This window comes from Neomonachus schauinslandi, chromosome 1, assembly GCF_002201575.2.
Source record: "Neomonachus schauinslandi chromosome 1, ASM220157v2, whole genome shotgun sequence".
Lineage (NCBI taxonomy): Eukaryota > Metazoa > Chordata > Mammalia > Carnivora > Phocidae > Neomonachus > Neomonachus schauinslandi.
The window spans coordinates 180,231,797-180,251,745 of NC_058403.1; the positions used below are offsets into that span (position 1 = coordinate 180,231,797).

Consider the following 19,949-nt stretch of genomic DNA (forward strand, 5'->3'; position numbering starts at 1 on the left):
CATGATTTGACAAAGTTAGCAGCCTCAAAAGCAACAATTAACACATTTCAAATTATTTTAAGATTGTATATAAACCATTTTTATTGTAGTTGCCCCAGACTTAATTAAATTAGTCACAGTTCATAGGCTTGTCTGGGGAATTCAAGGGTCAGAAAAAGTGAAGTATATTTTACCTTGAGAGTTTCTGCTGTGTTTAGGAAGTCTGCTTTTTTTTTTCTTTCTTCCTATCTAACCTGAGGAAAGTAATTTCATATTAATTAAGTATAAGAAGCCAAAAAAGTACAATTGCTCAATAAAACTCAGCTCTAGAAAATAAGAATTGCAGTGCTAAAACTCTTTATTTATTTTCTTAAAAACAAAACAAAACAAAACAAACGCCCTAAGATGTTAGCACATTTTGGTTCCAGTTTTAATGATCAGGTTGCTAGTGAACATTTCTTATAATAATTTGAAGAAGGAACAGAGGGATAAGAATATTATTTGGATGCTGTCATTTATTTATTTGTTTTCTGAGTTTATCCACATAACCTACAAACATGCATGGTTGCACTGAGTGTAAAAAAGTATGGAGCCCTACTGAAGTTGGGACCCTTGTGGCTCAACCCCAGAGGGATGCTACATTCAAAGGAGCCTATTGTCAGCAAGCAAAAAATTAAACAAATTCCATTTTTTACTCAGATCTTTTAAAGGATATTAAAAAGAATGTAATTCATAGACCCAAGCAACTTCTTGTAGCCTTCTCTCTTTCCCGGTTCTCTTGAGTTCTGTATTTTTCCAGAACCCAAAACTACATCTTCTGGTACTAGCCCAAATTAATTAATTATGGAAACCTTTCCCTTTTATCTTTTTCCCAGATTGATGTAACTTCTCAACAAACCTGTCTTCCTATTCCCAGGTCTTTTTGTTTATTCTTTTGCACATTTCCTGATTTATCCTAAAGTTTATGAATTTACCTGGTGGAACACAGTTCCAGACAGGACATTGACCTGGTAGTGACAGGGTTCTCTTTGGCATTATGGGGGAGGGAAATGGTTCATTCACCCTTTCGTGTTGCTAAATTTATCCTGTCTTGTGTGCCACTTACATTTCCCAGTGAATGGTGCTGGACTTGCCATGGCTACTTGTGACATCATCTTCCTGAATGGTGGGAAGCCAGCCAACTTTTTGGATCTTGGTGGTGGTGTAAAGGAAGCTCAAGTATATCAAGCTTTCAAACTGCTCACAGCCGATCCTAAGGTAACCTCTGTCTTTGTTGGGAGATTGCATAATGTTCTGATTTTTCACCCTGAAGAGCTGCCTTTTTCCTGCTGCTAAGGGGGTAATAAGCCAACACCTTTACTTTGCAGTCGCAGATGCAAATCCTGCTTTTATATCTGCTTGGAGTACACAATGAGTTACTCCTTTCAGATGAAAGGCTGATAAGTGCCTCCAGGATCTTATTACAGATGCTGTGCTTCTGAAGTTCTGAGAGATAGGAGGAAATAAAAAGGGGGGAGTGCACCAGACGGTGAAACATTGGTTGGCATGAAACATTATTTGAGTAATGTACACTAAAGCTCTTATGTGACTTAGAGGACTCAATCTCTGATTCCTTCCATGCTGCAAGTATTGTCATACAATTGGAGACAGAAAAAAATTGAAGGATTATAAAACTGTGTATCACTAGAAAGTAATGACCCACATTCTTTTGTATGCTTTTTAATTGTCACAGTTTATAACGTGTGCTAGCTAGCATAGCATGTTGCTTTATGAACCTCTTTTCTCCTTGCCTACCACACAGCTGTCACACCCTTGCTAGTGCATAGTAGGGATCCAGTAAACACCTTTCAAGTTCAATACCCCTATGCTCTGTTTCGACCACAGGTACTCACTTGTTTATGACAACATGGTTTAGGTGGACGCTTATGACACGGAGAAGACTCACATGTTTTGAACGTCTGATATATATCATTTATTTCTCTTTACAATTCTGTGAGGTAGTGTGTGCACCACCACCATTGGACTTTAAACTTTGAGAATCATTATCTTGATACTGTTAGAGCATCTGAGACATGCTCTTGGTTCTTAATGTATCTGAAGACATGGGAAATGTGAACCATCACTAGGAAAATCATAAAACGATATCAGATTTTTTTTTTAAAGAAATGTGGTCTGAACTTAATATGGAAGCTTCTCATTAATAAGTGTACCAACAATAGTCTTTTGGTTCGCATATATAAAATTTTGTTTTATATTAGTAGTATGCTTGTCTGTTTTCATTATGACTCAGATGGTTGCTCACCTTACATTTTTGCTAACTCTTGTCCTTCTGATTCACAAAATAAATGGTAGGGTGTAATCAGCTGCTAATCTTTAGTTCTCCAGTGCTATCCAGGAAGAGCACTGTCACCAAAATCCAGTCATCCAGCCATGAAGAAAGTGTTTGCAGTTGGTTTTTCTGTTTATATAAGTACCTTGTTTTCATTGGTTAAGTAGGAATATTATCAGTGTCTTCCTAGTTATTAATTTATTTATCCCTTCTTCTTACTATTACTTTCTTTTTTAAGATTTTATTTATTTTTTTGATATAGATATAGAGAGAGAACAGGAGCTGCAGGAGAGGTGCAGAGGCAGAGGCAGAGGCTCCCACTGAGCAGGGAGCCTGATGTGGGCTCAATCCCAGGACCCTGGGGCCATGACCTGCTCCGAAGGCAGATGCTTAACTGACTGAGCCACCTAGGTGCCCCTTCTTATTTACTAAGGGAAGGATCATTTTCCTCCCAGAGAGTTTCCTATCAATTGAAATCTCTAAATACCATGAATATAACTAACACACAGCTCTTTAAATGCTTGAACCACAAAGTATTCAGAGAACAGGGCAACTGTGATAAAATACTGAACTTTTAGTGTCTACTGAAATGCAGTGCTAAGAATAATAGAGAGCTATCGAGGGAGTAAGTCTACCAGGACAATCATTGCATTTTCTTTGGAATATCTTTTCTTAGCGGCTGATCTGGAATTTTAATTTTGTAAAAATACAGGAAGGGAAGGAAAAATCACTTGCAGAGCCATTTTTTAAAAAGAGTCTCTTAAAAAATTTTGACTTTACCCTATGGAATATTTTCAAATGCTTAGAGTATTTAAACTTTTTTGAGATTGCCTGTCATCTTGGGTAGAGAAAGATATGTGGGAGTTATTTTATTTTTCTCATGCTATATCAGGAAAATGAATGCATAGCTCATCTCACTGTAAATTTTCCAAATCTTGAAATTTCAAAGACAGATAAAAAGCATAGAAATGTAATGGGTATTTTCAATCCTGGCATTGTTTAACAGATTTCAGAGAACAGAGGCTTAAAAATAGTATAGATGAATTGATTTGATTTTGCAAGAAAACCGGTTGTAGTTCTAGCAGTAATTATTTCAAGTAGCACCCCATTCAGCTGCCCAGAAGTAGAGAATCCCCAAAACCCAAAGCTAATTATTACAAAGATATTTTCTTGTTAGATATAAGGATTAGTCAGTTGAAAACACTGAAACTCAAAATTGCAAAAGGCCTCTTGTTAAACTTGAATCAACTGATAGTAACAACTACTTGTTCATCATGTGTGTGAGCTAATTCTATTGATCAAGTAATAAATGTTATAAATGTCATCATTCAAGAACAATATTATGGGTTAACCTATATTTCTACCATTTCAGCCATAGAGCTGAAACTTAAAATTTTTGCTTGACTGTTAGCCCAAATGCTGATACTCACCCTAACGCAAATGCCTTTATCACTAATAGGTTCCTTATTTGTTTGTAATATATATGAAACAGAGCTCCTCTGCCAAACTGTCTAAAACAAGAATCTTTTCAAGATAGCTCACTTACAAAACTGAATTCACATTAAATGTTTTATAATTCTCTTATTTTCAAGTTCGGCTGGAGATGAGAGAAAGACAGTAGAGTTTGTTCTGCTGGTGGTATGATAGATCTGATCTTCATCGTTTTTAACATACAGAATTCTAAGCACTAGTGTTCTTTAAATCAAAAGGAGTAAAAATCACATAAAATAGGAAGTAGAAGTAGGGTTTTTGTGGTAATCTGTAAAGAATTTGAACACACTTAAAGGAAAAGCCCTCCAAAGAGTGTTATCCTTAAGTTTTTGTTTTCCTGAATCATGCTTTGGCTTTTATTTCTAATTCTAAACTTAGAATTCCAAAGGTGTAGAAAATGAGTACAAATGACATCTGGAGTGTGTAAAACATCTTACACAAATGAAGAAAAGGAAAAGATAGTTGACAGGAATCTCAATATATTGTCACCCCCACCCTGTTGGCCAAAGTTAAGCACATCTGTTGCCCTCTGAAGGCCTGATTTCAAAAACCGGTAGTGTGTAATTGACATTCGTGAAATCACCGCACCTGATCTGTTTGTGCTTCCTGGTTTAGATCTAATTTACAGTCATGTTTCAAAACTCTTTATTTTTAAATTTTTGTTTCTTTAAATATTATTATTTTTTGCTGCAAGTATAATTAATGTAAAGTGTTTTTCAAAGCTCTTTAAATATCCAGAAACAAATGTGCTGCATAAGCACCAAGTACTAGTTCAAAAAAGAAGGGGTTCTTCATGGGGCTCGGGCACCAGACTGCCCAGGTTCCAGTCATATCTTTACCACTTACTGGTTGTGGGAGCTTGAGCACGTAATTTTACTTCTATATATCTCAGTTTCTTCTTTTATAAAATGAAATAATAACATTACTTATTACCTCGGAGGGTTGCTTCATTTATTTTTTTTAGTATTTGGAGGTTAGCTTTATTAAAATTTTTTAATTGAGATGTAATTGACATATAACATCATATAAGTTTGAGGTATATAATGTGTTTATTTGATACATCTGTATGTTGCGGTATAATCACCAGTATAGCGTTAGCTTCCATCCTGTTCTGTAATTATAATTTCTTTTTTGTGGTAAGAACATTTAATCAGAGACTTGTTCATTCCATTAATTGAGATACACATATACATTTCCCATTTAAAGGAGGAATAATTTTATATGACAGTATCATTTAAAATTCTTTATAAATTTTTATTGAAGTATGACCTACATACAGAACAGTATGCAAATCAAAAGTATATAGCTTGATGAGTTATCACAAAGTGAACATAGCCATGTAACTGGCAGCCAGGTCACAAAATAGAACATGACCAGTGTTATGGACTAAGTATTTACATCCCCCCCAAAATTCATATGTTGAAATCCTAACCCCCAATGTAATGGTATTAGGAAGTAGGGCCTTTGAAAGGTAATTGTCATGAAAGTGGAGCCTCATGAGTGGGATTAGTACCCTGATAAAGGAGACCCCAGAGAACTCCTTCACCCTTCCTCCATGTGAGGATGTATCTAGATGATGGCCCTTTCTGTACCAGGAAATGGGCTCTCATGAGACACTGAATCTGTTAGTGCCTTCATCTTGGACTTCCGACATCTAAAATTGTGAAAAATAAATGTTTGTTGTCTTACCACTCAGTCTATGGTAGTTTGTTACAGCAGCCTGAACAGACTTAGACAACCAGCATCTCAGAAGCCAGTAATGAGCTCCTGCCCCATGCTTCTCCTTCCCTGCTCTCTCCCCAAAGGTAACACAGCTATCCCAACTTCTACTGTCATCCATTTAGTTTGCCTTAATATAAATTTCAGCTTAATATAAATAGGATCATACAGTGACACTCTTTTGTGTTTGCCATCTTCCATTTAACTTTCATTTGTAAGATTCATCCACATTTTATGTAGCAGTGGTTCACTCATTCTTACTGCTGTACGGTATTCTATTGTGTGACTCTGCCAGAACCCTTTATCCTTTTCTGTTGATGGACATTTGTGTTACTCAGTTTTGACTATTACGTTGCTATGAACATGTTCTCATACAAGTCTTTTGGGGCACATTTCCGTGGGATATATTCTTGGAACTAGGATTTTGGGGTCATAACTTACACTCATATTCAGCTTGAATGGATACTGCCAAGCAGGTCTCCAGATGTGCCCATTTACACTCTGGTAACTGTGTATGGGAGTTCCAGTTTCTCCACATCCTTACCAACACTCGGTACAGTCAAGGCTTTCCAGTTTCAGTCATTCTGATCAATGTATGGTGGTTTCCAATGAGACTGAGTGCTTTTTCTCATGACCAATGAGGTTGAACACCTTTTCATATATTTATTAGCTATTAGGGTATACTCTTTAAACTTCTGTTACCTTGTCTGTAGAGTGGACATGAAAATAATCCCTGGAAGCATTGCTTTGAATATCAACAGATATCCTATATGTGTAAGTGGTTGGCAGACATTTCTAAAGCACAATGAAAACTTTAATGTGTGCTGTTGTTGTTTTTTTGAATGTTCAATTTCATTATAATTTCTAAGGCTTAGATTTATAATTATGGACATGGACAGGATGGGAGGTGTCTGAAACAGGTTTATTGACATCAGTGTTATTGCATGTATTGTTTTGAAGTTGATGAAATGTGTAAGCAATTCAGTAGCTTGCAGTGATTCTCTGTTCAGACAACCCAGAAAACACAACTTAATCAAGGGAGGATTAAATTCATGTCTGCAAGAACCACAGAATATCATTTGGTATAAATTTGAGAGGAGTCTAGCTATTTTGGCTCTGTGGTGTGTGCTTCAAAAGTCTTTAGAATTTGAGGCTGGAGAAGGAAAACTGCATGCCATATTTTCAGCATGCAAATGCCTTCAGTTTTTTTTTTAATTTTATTTTATTATGTTAATCACCATACATCATTAGTTTTTGATGTAGTGTTCCATGATTCATTGTTTGCATATAACACCCAGCGCTCCATTCAATACGTGCCCTCTTTAATACCCATCACCAGGCTAACCCCTCCCCCACCCCTCTCCCCTCTAGAACCCTCAGTTTGTTTCTCAGAGTCCGTAGTCTCTCATGGTTCGTCTCCCCCTCCAATTCCCCCCCTTCATTTTTCCCTTCTTACTATCTTCTTTTTTTTTTTTAACATATAATGTATTATTTGTTTCAGAGGTACAGGTCTGTGATTCAACAGTCTTACACAATTCACAGCGCTCACCATAGCACATACCCTCCCCAATGTCTATCACCCAGCCACCCCATCCCTCCTACCCCCCACCACTCCAGCAACCCTCAGTTTGTTTCCTAAGATTAAGAATTCTTCATATCAGTGAGATCATACGATACATGTCTTTCTCTGATTGACTTATTTCACTTAGCATAATACCCTCTAGTTCCATCCACATCGTTGCAAATGGCAAGATTTCATTTTTTTGATGGCTGCGTAATATTCCATTATACATATATATATATATATATATACATCACATCTTCTTTATCCATTCATCTGTTGATGGACATCTTGGCTCTTTCCATAGTTTGGCTTTTGTGGACATTGCTGCTATAAACATTGGGGTGTATATACCCCTTCGGATCACTACATTTGTATCTTTGGGGTAAATACCCAGTAGTGCAATTGCTGGGTCGTAGGGTAGCTCCATTTTCAACTTTTTGAGGAACCTCCATAAATATGTTTTGGGATTAATATGTGCTAAATGCCTCACACACATATTGTTGATTATCATACATTTAGAATATATTTAAGTATAAGACACAGGAACCTCTTTTTCACTTATTTACATGTTTATGTCAGAGGCTCGCAGCAAGACTCATTTTATTACAAGACCATGTGTATTTGCTGAAATACCACATCTGCAAGGGAACATTTATTTCGAGGGGGGGGCAGCAATAGAACTTTTGTAGGGATTGATTTTTGAATATAATGCCCAATCCTTTAAATATCATGAGCATTATTTTTGAAATAACTCTCCCATCCCTGTTCTTACAGGCCTCTTTGAAAATAAATTTTACTTTCATATGAGTTGGAAGGAGTAAAAGTCCAGGCAGCCGTTCTGTGTGTTGATAGGCTACCTGATAGTCTAGTCTGAGAAGAATACAAATGACTCTGTACTTATGAACTGGTAACCTGTCCTCTGGTTTCACCCATATGTAGGGTAACACTGTGCGTGAGCTAGCGAATGGAAAGCCAGTTGCCCCACACTCATTGCTCTTCCTTTCCTCAAAGTACTTTTCCTCTTGTCTTGCATTTTTTTCTCTGATGTCCAGTTGATCCAAATTTCCAACTATGTCTGGCTGTCCTTGCCCAGCATATGCTCATTCCATGTTACCTAACAGTAAGAGCTGGGTCCTGGGAAGGCGGGTGGTTCTGTATCTTACACAAGATCCGTGTGTCTGATAGTGACCGCATTTTTCATGCATCCCTAATGGAACACTCTACAACTATTTTCATGCTTCTTGCTGACATAGTTTCAGAAATAAATAAAAAATAAGATTTTTACTCTTTGCTCTGCTTCTCAGAATTCAAATTTGAATGTGCTTTGTTTGTTTCATGGTAAGTAATTTGAAGAATTTTAACAGACTTGGGGATATTTCAGTAAATTTCATCATTTGTCCCAACATGCGCAGTAATTGATTATGAATCCTGTATGGAGAAGCCTTTGTAGACTGTTAAAGAGAAATAAACCACTGATAAAAGTATAGTGTCATATATATTGGAAATAATATATAATGATTAGAAGAGTTAGGTTTTTTTTTTCTCTCTCTTAATGTTATTGCACAGAGAAAAGACGTGGTTAAATTCAACAATGAAAAAATAGTGCGTTTTCTAACAAGGTAACCAAATAATAGCCAGGATTAATGTCAGGTATCTCTAAGTCTTAAGAATTATCTTATAATGGTAGAGTGATCAGGCATCTGAAAGTTTTGCTATTATTATTTTTGAGGTATTGTTTTTGAATCCAAATAATGTCTGGTAGGGGAATCACTATATGTGTAGAGTAAACTTTGGAAAACAATGCAGGAGAACAAGGTGAAGTGCCTTTGAGATGAGAGGGGTTCTGGTTCCTCTACCTCTACAGGGGTGAGCTGTAGTCTGGTGGGACGAGCCCCACTGCATTCCGGAGACGGAAGACACTGTGAATTCTCTTTCTTCCTCCCTCTACACTGCCCTCCACCCACTGCCAGAGAATTAGGAACTAGGGATGATTATGTTGTTCCTAAATGAACAACATGTCCATGTGGGCTTGCTGAAGAAATCGGCTTGACTCATCGTGGCTTGCAAAATATATAGCATTTTGTCTTTTTTTAGGGTGTTTTATTAAACAGCATCCCCTTTTTTCCTAATTATTAAATTAGGGAAACATAAAATATAGGAAAGTACCAAAATAAGTCAAGTTACATTTACATATACTATTTTACATGACTATGTAGTGTAGTATTTTTGACAAAACTAGTGTCAATATGATTGACACTATTATTTAGTCTAATTTTTCCCACTTTTTACATACCTTTTCCCTGTCCTTGTACACTCCTCTCCAACATCTTCAGGAGCTGAATAGTATTCAGTTGTATGAATATATAAATTTACTTAAGCAGTCCTCTATTATTTGGTATTCAGGGTGTTTCTAGCTTAAAATAATGCTGCTGTGAACCTCTTTGTACTCTTAACTTTACATACAGTTCAGGTTATTCATATAAGATGAATTCCTAGAAGTATGAGGGTGAATATGTATGCAGATTTTAAGGTTTTCACACTTCCTGCCAACTTATCACCACACTAGGTAGAGGTGGAAGGAATGTAGAAGGCTGTCATCAGTGAGAAGAGTACCTATTTTGCTATTTAAAATGTGCCACAGTGCTGTATGGTTTTCCTAAGTCATGTCTCATGTGATGCACCTCACAGAGAAAATACATATGAGATAAGCTTTGTTCAAGTGTGAGTTAGAGTGCTATTGGCCTTAAATTCCAGAGCAATGAATTAACAATATATATTAAATAAGGTGTCCTTAAGCAGAAACACACAGAAAACAAGGTTATGTATTGCTCTTTTAAGGAAAATGTTGTGACCAGAGGCTTGCAGGAACCTAACCCTGCATTTCCTTGGGAGCCTTGGTTCGGTATTTGCTGACTCAGTGTTCACTGTAAGGTTATGGAGCATGACTACTGTGGATGAGGAGAATTGCCTGATTAACGTTTTGGATAATTATGGATAGCTCTTCAGAGATTATATGAAAGAGCTAGTCCATTTTATCTTTCTAAGAAAAGACACTCAGGAACCCCTAGCCTGAATGTAAAGTAAAAAAATCTTTCTTTTCATAATTTCCTTTCACATGCTTCCTAAAGGGAAGGATTTTGATTCTTGAGAACCTTCAAAATGTGTTAGTAATGGCTTTTTAGACATATTGCCTTTAAGGATTAGATTAATAAATCTTGAGAAAATTTTAACTTAATTTTTCCACCTCTCAGGTAAGAATGATTTCCTTACACCTTTAGGTCCCTTCACTTTGTACTTTTTGAAAGTTTTCTTTATTTTTAAAAAATTGATTGTTTTTTCCACTTTTAGAAATTTGCATTTCCTACTAAAAGTATGAGATTAAAAAAAATCGTCCCTAACTTTATTACTGTAACACAACCACTATTACAATTTTGTTTAATTTCCTTCTAAAAATTATCTATACTTATCTTCTTTATAAGGTTATTATTAGAATGCCCTTCCTTTTGATGGCCTTTTTTTAAAAATCCGGTGTTACATGATACACATCTTCCAGTGTTGTTAGCTGATCTCCCTGAGAGAGACCATCAGTTTTACTAGCGTGTTAGTAATGGGCAGTGTTTTAAAGGTATCTTGTTATTTAGAAAGTTATTTAAAGAAACTCAGCATTTGAAATCTCTTTCAGAAAATGTGTGAACTTTGTAAGTCTGGTTTGCTGAAGCAGAGTACAATATAATTAACAAATAAATGTAATAGTAACAAGTATGAAAAACTTTGTGGTACAGAACAGATTTTATAACAATGAAAAAAAGAAAATCACCATACTCCAGGGCCAACCTAGACCCCCCTTTAGTGACTTATGCATTTACTACCTCAATGGGTTGCTGATCTGACTTTGTTTTAATTATCTCAGGATTAATGAGTCATTCTTTAATATCTGATACAGTCATTCTGAATTGCCCAGATTCTGAAATACCTAACAATTCCAAATGTGGCCTGATGTCCCTTCCTGACAGCTCAGTTCAAGGTCTCCCTGCTATACTCCTGATGTTTGCGGTTCAATGAGGTGACACTGAGTCCAGAACAAGACTTGCCAGAAGTACAAGAAAAAACTTCTTTATTTTTCCTTGTTCTTTCTTGCCAACATTCTTCCTAAGAATCCATTGACTTCTCTATGCATCTTCTGTCTTTGTAAAGAGCAAGATGCTCCAGGTAAACTTGTAAAGTAGGTGTCTTGTTAACCTCTAGCCCCTCATCAGATGCCACCTTGGTGATAATTTGTCCCCATCTCCATTTTCTTTACTATGGGATATTTGCAATTTATAGTCCTCACACTTAATCATCTCTTTTGTTCATACATTTCTCTTTTTAAATCCTGTAAAATTGCCTAGAGATATTATTTCTTCTTTCCCCTCCCACTTCTTGCTGCTTTTTCATTAAACTTTCCATTTACTCCATATTCTTTAAAAATAGCCTACAGTTTTTCCTTGAGTTTTTTTTTTTTCCAGCCCCTGGTTTTTTTTGTTCAACTATTATTATATAGTTCATTTTTTCTAGCCACTCTAATGGTTCAAGGAACATAGTGGGTTCTCCAGAAATGTCTTTTTTTTTTTAATTTTATTTATTTATTTGACAGAGAGAGACACAGTGAGAGAGGGAACACAAGCAGCGGGAGTGGGAGAGGGAGAAGCAGGCTTCCCACAGAGCAGGGAGCCCAATGCGGGGCTCGATCCCAGGACCCTGGGATCATGACCTGAGCCGAAGGCAGACACCCAACGACTGAGCCACCCAGGCACCCCCAGAAATGTCTTTTCAGAGCAAATTCATATTGACAGTCTCTTTATTTCCATGTAAATCATATAGCTGAATGTTCTCAGCCAGGAAGGAATGCATAATAAGTTAATGAGTTGTCCTTGCAAAACAATTTCCCGAGCTAGATGCCAGCACCGTGTGGCATGGGGCAGCCGGGGAGGGACCCTTGTCCCCCAGGGTCAGGAAAGCAGTGGAGGGAAGGTCCTCTCTGCAGATGCTGGGGGGAGGTCCTGTCCAGCAGCCAGACACAGCAGCTGTAGGTAATAGCTCTCCAGGAAGAATTGTGAGTGGGCAGGGATTTTACCTGAAAGCAGCATGTGAGTAGAAGATAACGAGAGTACAAACACAGGGAGGCAATTCTTAAGTAGTATTTAGGGAATTCTATTAACAGGTAGACAGTACCACAGTCTCTAGGCTGTAGTGCAGAGGCCACGCTGCACTCACATAAAGCATCCCACGAGCAGAAGCTTGGTTCTGGGGAGACTGGAGTACCAGGCAGGAAACTAAGGCAGGAACTCAGCCATAGGTACATGTCAGCATGTCAGCCAGGAGGTTGACAAGGCTCATCCCACAGCAAGAATTGACTTTATGGAGGAGGTGGTTCCCTTCAGCTTATTGGGGTCAACTCCTCAAAGACCCCTTTATGAGGTCAGGACTAGTTCTCCAGATCACAGAATCACGAAGCTGGCCAGAAACCCATTCAATAACATCAGCCAGATGATAATCTATTGTTTTATATATGCCAGGCATTCTTCTAGACACTGAGTTGTAGAGCAGTGAGCGAAACAGAGTCTTGTTCTCTTGGAGCTGCTCTTTCAGAGGAAGAAAACAGACAATTAAATCAATGAGTAAATAAATCAAAGAAATATCAAAGAAATAACTAATATACTGGGTGGTGATACTTACGAGGTTAAAAAATAAAATCGAAAGGGGGACCTCAGAATGCCAGAAATTTGTTATTTTGGATAGGTTTGTCCAAGAAGACCTCTCAGAAGTGTTTGCCTTCGAGAAAGATGCATCATGACTGTTATATGTGGAGTTTGGGTTTGTAGGTGATGACGTGAATCCTCCCAGGGAGGGGAATCTGTCTAACATCTGCACCCACTGGACCTGCCCTTCTTTCCTTTGTGTTTACTCACTACTTCTTTACCAAAGTGTTCTAAGCCATGTCATTTGTTTTCTTATAGACTTAAAAAAAAGAGGTTTTGTCCACCTGAATAGTTTATGCTGCAACTTTACTCTAATTTGGGTGGTACCTGTCTTGCAGTTAGAGGTCCTTTGTGAGTATCAATGGATATTTTATCTCCATCTCCAGGACCCTCTCCTGGGGATGCTCTCTTTCCACCTTGAGGTCTTATGAAATGGAGCACTCTGAACACACATATTAGTTAGCATTCCCAAGGGGCAGCTGCACATATCCAAGTTAATTATTTTTCTTCCAGCTTATCTGTGAGTTCTTTCATTAATCGTTATCTGTAAGCATTCTGGACACATCCCTTTTTTTCAATTAGAACTCCAGTAGAATATTTTTGAGGAAACATTTAAGTGTCTGCTCTAATACTCAGAGGCCTTAGGATCATAAATAGTGAACAGAAAATCCTTTTGGAGCTTTAACCCTTGACCTTCTAGATTTCACTTGCTTGTTAATCCCAAGTAGTACATTTCTCTGAGTTAGAGATATAAATGATGTAGAATCTTCATTCAGCGTGTCATTTTAATCCAAGAATGTGGTCATTTGGGTAGCAGGTATGAGGGGAAATGCCTAAATTTAGACATTTTCTGATATTTTTCCGTGTGTTAATGACCTGTGATTAGTGATTACATTTTATGAGTGGATCTCCCTGTCCATTAAACTGAACTACCAAATAGTTAATCCAGATACGGGCTCTGCTGACCAAATTCCCAAACAGGAGTTTGATAATCAAATGAGAAGAGTGAAAGCAGCAAAAGTAAAAAATACAAAAGAAATGTGTAAAGAGAACCTTTCCTGAAAGAATAAATTCTGTGATTCTGTTTTTCTATACAAATATACCCTTAAAAGCACTACCTATTGTAAGTTGCGCCAATGTATTGAGCAATGCAGAATGTCTTAGGTAAGACAACTGGACCAAAATTAGAGCCTCACCATCATCTTAGCTTCCTCCCCCTAGTGGACACAGCTTGATATTCCTGCAGTCAGTAAGCAAGCAGTCATTTGACTGTTCCTTGATCACCTACTACGCGTCAGGTCGTGAGCTGATTGGGAGAATGGAAAACCATCCAACATTTGATGTCATTGGTTCCAGCGACGCTGTCCTTATCAAGTCCTCCTGATTGTCATCATCCCTTCAAAGCAGAGGAAGACTTGTGCCTGACTGACACACACAGTCCTTTCTAAGCTCAAAGAAGACCCGCTGTAAAGCACCTATTAATATTGACGTCACATCCTAGTCTCTGGGTTCACAGAGAAGAGTCTGTGGAGCCTTACTCCTCAAAATGTGGGCCATGGACTATCAATGCTGACATCAAATTGAAGGCTGTTAGAAATGCAGGATTTCAGCCCTACCTCAGATCCAAAGGGTCAGAATTTGTGTTTTCACAGGACCCCCAGATAATTCTATGTGCATTAGAGTTTGAGAAGCACTGGTCCGTAGCAGGGGTAGGCATACTGGATTTTACAGCCAAATTCTGCCTCATACCTGTTTTTATAAATAAAGTTTTATAGGAACACAGTTCTGCTCATTCATGTCCTTAATTAGCTGAGTAGTTGTGACAGAGACCTGGTCTGCTGTGGTCTACAGTAGGAATGCTCAGAGTGTGGTATTGGTCCAGTGCCAGTTTATGTAGAAACACCAGCCTGTGGGCTGTTTTAGGTCTGTAGTAAGTACAGAAACAGAATCATCATCTAGAAACTTGTATTGCAAGTTGCCATTGCCATGACATAAATGGAAGATCAGTTTTCTAGCAATTCAGATGATTGTATTTTACAAAAACATCAGTCAGTGACTGTCAGGGCATTTAAGAAAAAATTGTCCTTCACCACACATTATGTGAGAAGCACTGCTCTGTGAGTTTAGATGGGTGATATGTGTGTAACAGTGTCATGAGGGAGTTTGATCGTACATGGTACATCTGGATGCTAAAGTGGACTTTATTATGGGCTGTGATAACCACATTGTCATACTGTTCTTTGCTCACCATGCTTTCCCATGACTCTCTTATTTCTTTGGTGATACTTCTTGTGATCCCCTGTGATCCTGGTGATGCCTTTTTTTGCTCTCTGTATCCCCACTTGGATTCTCTCTTCCCCGCTCCTGCCCACAGAGAACTGTTATACCTGGCCCAGGTGTTTTACCAGCAACCCAGGTGTTGCTCTGCTACATCCCTAGCATAAAGGTTGCTTTTGGGGTGGTGTCCTGACAGAGCCCCTCAATCCAGTCAGAGGCCTCCCTGCTGTTCTCCTCCTGACACTCATGACAAGGATCACCTGCCTATGGGATCGTGAACTAAAACCAGGTGGCCCAAGAGGCTATAAGTATTCCTTCCCACCTGGTGACAGCCGGAGTAAGATCCCCGAGCACAGCTGCATGAGAGAGACTCCCCAGGTCATAGGGCCTCTTTCCTAGAGTCCAGCTGTTTAACTCAGAGCCCTTCAAAGTGCTTGGACCAGTACAAATGGCATCACCTGGAACCTTTTTAGAAATGCAAATTCTTCATCTGCCTGAAACTACTGAATCAAAAACTCTGGGGTGGGGCCCAGCAACCCCTTGGGGTGATTCTCATGTTTGAGAATGTCTGTTGGAGCGTTGGAGCATCTTCAGCTTCCATCCCAGCGAAGAGAGATTTCAGTTTGTGTTACCCCAACTTAGAATTTATTTTCTGTCGCTGACAACCCAGCAAGTCCTGTGTTATATGCCACGTGTGTTATTTTCACAGAACTGAGAATTTGCCCCAGCTTACCTTTGTTGTGCCATATAGTCGCCTGGGGCTCAACTCTTTTAACTCTGATTTTAATTTCTTTCTCCATACACTTGCCATCCCTGTTTTAAGATTTTTCCCCCCTTATTTCTGTGTCAGAATCTTTCCCTGAAACTCAGAGGGACTTTCTCAGTTCTAAAGTGATTTTTCTACCCAAATGAGAATTAAGGAGAATCTTCTAGTTAATAGGTAACATTCATCAACTGGGTTTGTAAATGCTTTTTTCTGAAGATCAGTTCCCTCATGGAGAACTTTTATTTCCCTTCCCTCTAAAAGTAGAGAAGAAAAACAAGTTGTATAATTTTCAAGTGACTTTCTATAAACTTTATGAAATTACCTCATCTTGAGCTCAGGCACTGAAGTAGATCTAATTCATTTTTGTCCCGATTAAGTTACCATCAGCTGCTGCTTTTCACAAGAGATTTCCTTCCTATTATTGTTCTTTGTGCATTTAATCTCTCTTGGTACTTTTCTTCCCCTCTCTTGATTTGTAAATGTTTTGCTGTGATTCAATCTCTGGTCTATTCTTGTTACAAAGTACAACCTTCATTTATTATCTGGGTTCCTTGTGCTATTTGGGGAAAAGGGAAGTGGTCAGATGTTTCAGTATTTGACAGATGTCATGATAATAGAGTGTTTCAAGGTGGAGATGTTGAATCAACTTTTCTGTTTGGTCAAGAAAATTGATTCATAATGATACGTGACATAAGGTCTTCACTGAATTTCTCTTCAGTATACATGAGGAATGAAAAATCACTTCTTTTAAAAAATAAAATTTAATGTTTATCTTGATAGCTCTTTGTACAAGCTCTCTTAACAGATTACTCTGTGGTCAGAGAATCAGCATATATCTTTCTCCAACTGTTAGATCATCTTTATGTCAACCACCACTGAAAACTTGAGATTTGCATGCTTTTCTTTCATATTTTCAGTATCAAATGGAGACTTCATTGCTGTCTCTTCCACTGTGGGGGTCGTATCATGTTCTTGAGTGTTCATGGTTTCCTTGGCGGGTGGACCAGACAAGACCCAGGATGCGAGCTCATTTTCATCCCTACTTGTAGGTCTTGAATGTCTCTCGCTTGCTGCAGCTGCTGCACAGTGGTAGCACATCCCTTATATGGGCGAGCCTCTAAAAAGATAATTCAGAAGGTAAAAAGTATTTATAATCAAAATTAACTTTGGCAATCCTTTTAAGTCACCCATCCATTTTAGTATCTTTAAGCACCAAAGTCCCAGGAGTGTGGTGAGATGCCCATCCTTCTCCATGGCATTCCTCACCACCGTGGTCTATAATTAGAAAATTGGTGGAACATGTTATTGAATCTGTCTGGCCCATGACACTGTAAGCTCCTATAAGGAGGATGGTCTCTGTTGTGTTCACTATATCCCCACTCCTCACAGAGTGGCAGATACACGGTGCACAGTGAATCATTTTGTTGAATTAAAAAAAAATGAGCTGTACCACAGTTAAAGAATAAAATAAATATTAATAACAGCAGCTAACACTTATATAGGCATAAAGTATATTCCAGGAACTGGTTTAAGGGCTTTACAAATGTGAACTCATTTATCCCTCAGCACAAACCTAAGATAGGTACTAACTCATGTCCATTTTACAGATGAGGAAACTGAGGCACAAACAGATTAAGTTGCCACAGGCCACACTTGAGTGGTAGAGCGAGGATTCATACCCAGGCAGTCTGGCTCTCATCCCTCTTAGCAACTAGATTATCCAGTGCCCTCTGCACAGAAGGAGCTCATTCCCTCTCATCTCCCCCAGGAACTCTTGTTCTTTGAATGGACCAGCACTGGGGTCACCCACTAGATTTTACTCATTAATTTTGGCTCTTTCTTCCTCATTTGCTTGTTTTGTCCCTGTGCCCTTAGAGCTGGATTTATATAAATTAAATGTGTGTATGATGTGACTTCGGTGTGTAAGATGAGACTAAATAAAACTCTAGTGAAGGTATAAAGAAGGCAGTGAAAACCAGGGGCTTAGAAATTGTTGTGGAATATTTTTGTCGCACGTGTTGGATTTTTTTTTAATTTAAATATTTAAATATGCAACTTCCCAACCAAAATGGTCATTGTACGGTGGTTGAGAGAGGAAGAGACACAAAGAATGCCTGTTCAAATTCTGTGATTCTAAGAGATTTTTCTGTATCATGCCCCAGGAAGTTACCCTTCCAGACTGCATTTCTAGGTTTATGATTGTATGGACCTTCAAAAGAAAGACAAAGTTATCAGAGGACACATGGAGGAAATGCATGTGCAAAGTATGTCCTGGGTGGTGGGAGAACTTGAATGCTTTATGCTCAGCAAATCACTTAATGGAAAGGGACTACAAGGCCTGTCCTTTCATTGAGGACACATCATAGGACAGATTGCAGAGATTGCAAGTTCCAAGACCTCCTCCAAATGGTCTAGATCCTGCCGCTCCCTGGAGGCCTTCCTCTTGGACTGCTCTTTGGGGCTGTACTTTCTGAATTATGTATCCACCTCTAATCAGTTTCCGAACTACACAGCTTTTGTTAAATGGAGGGGAAACTGGAAATTTCTCTTGCGATTGTTACCATGATGAGAAAGAAGTCAGTTTTTTACAAGTGAAAGAAAATGTTCATTGTGGAGGTCTTCATGTCTTGGTGAAGTCAGCTAGGGTGTATATCATGTTTCTTTCTATTTTGCTAATATGAAGTAGTCTTAACTAAATGCCCATGCCATGTCAGGGGTTGCCAGGCGTGACTTGGGAGCTCTAAGTAATGTGCTCGGTGACATTTTGTCGATCACATTTGCTTATTTAGCACTAATGCAAGAGGCATGACTATTAAGTCTTCAATACTTATTTTTTGTTGTTGTTATTATTCATTCTTTGGTAGCATACTTTCTCACTTTCCTTCTCTTCATCTTTTTAGACTGGGAAAGGAAGTTGGCCCTTGCAGCTAGATGTCATGAGTGAGCAGTTCTGAGGATGGGGAAGGTGGAGACTGGTTATGTGTGGGTTGTGGGGACCACACCGTCAGTAGCTAGAAAGAGATGAAGTCCCAATCCACACCCTTGCATCTCTTCCCCTTCCTAAGCCCGGAGTGGGGCTTTCCTGAGGGAGAGATGTCTGTGGTGGAGAAGGACCCAATATAAGCCTGTAGGAGTTGTCAGTGACCTGGATGCTTGTATAGGGCATTAACAACAACAACAACAACAAAAACAGTAAAAATAAATTAAAGAAGGCCTATATCAAGCCAGTGAAGTATGTGTTTAAATCTGATTTTAAGTGAAGCTTCTTTAAAAAACAGTTTTAAAACTTCATATGCAACAGTTTCTTAGAATTGGGTGAGACCTTCTAAATATGAAAGAAAGCTATATCATAAGACGAGTTAAGTCTGAGCAAATGTAGCAAGATTTGGCATGTTCTTTTGAAAGGGGGCCAAACCTTTTATAGTCACCAAGTAGATCAAGTCTTGTCTCCTCTCTGTCAGCTACTTGATATATCCATGGAAATCCATAGAGTGAGACCAGCAAGAACACAGCAAATGAGCTTCTTTCACAGGTGTTATTTTGAGGCATTTGAACACAGCAGTATTCCTCTCTTCAATGTGCACAACATATAAATTTTAGAAAATTTGAGCATGTTAGTACTTTCCCTGAGTTTGTCATCATTTCTGCTGGGCTCACTGTATTCTTAAAACATAATGGACACAGAAAGAGGACACTGACTTTCCACCTTTTCCCATCACTAAGGACATGACCAGTACCTCACCTTAGAGAAGAGCAGAGTAGGCTTCATAAGTCTGGAGGTGCTTGTCAGTATAAACTCTTAATTCTGTTTACTTTAAAGAAATGGTTTAAATTAAACAACATTCACAGCTTTATTGCTGTGCTTGGCGAGCCTTAAGGAGTTCAGGGCTGGTAGTGCTGATACTCAGAATATCTCAAGAAAACAGCCTTATGTCCTTCCCAAAGTCCTTTTATTATTTTCTTTCTTTCTTTTTCTTTCTTTCTTTCTTTCTTTTTCTTTTTCTTTTTCTTTCTTTCTTTCTTTCTTTCTTTCTTTCTTTCTTTCTTTCTTTCTTTCTTTCTTTCTTTCTTTCTTTCTTTCTTTCT

At 38.3% G+C, this 19,949-nt stretch overlaps 1 protein-coding gene across 1 annotated transcript in view; it reads left to right on the top strand.

Annotated features, from left to right (window-relative positions):
- Positions 1-19,949, top strand: part of SUCLG2 (succinate-CoA ligase GDP-forming subunit beta) — a 263,732-nt gene that overhangs the window by 164,479 nt on the left and 79,304 nt on the right. The window contains exon 9 of the mRNA XM_021695237.1: positions 1,094-1,236. Coding sequence (XP_021550912.1) covers positions 1,094-1,236 — 143 coding nt within the window. The remainder of the gene's footprint in view (positions 1-1,093; positions 1,237-19,949) is intronic.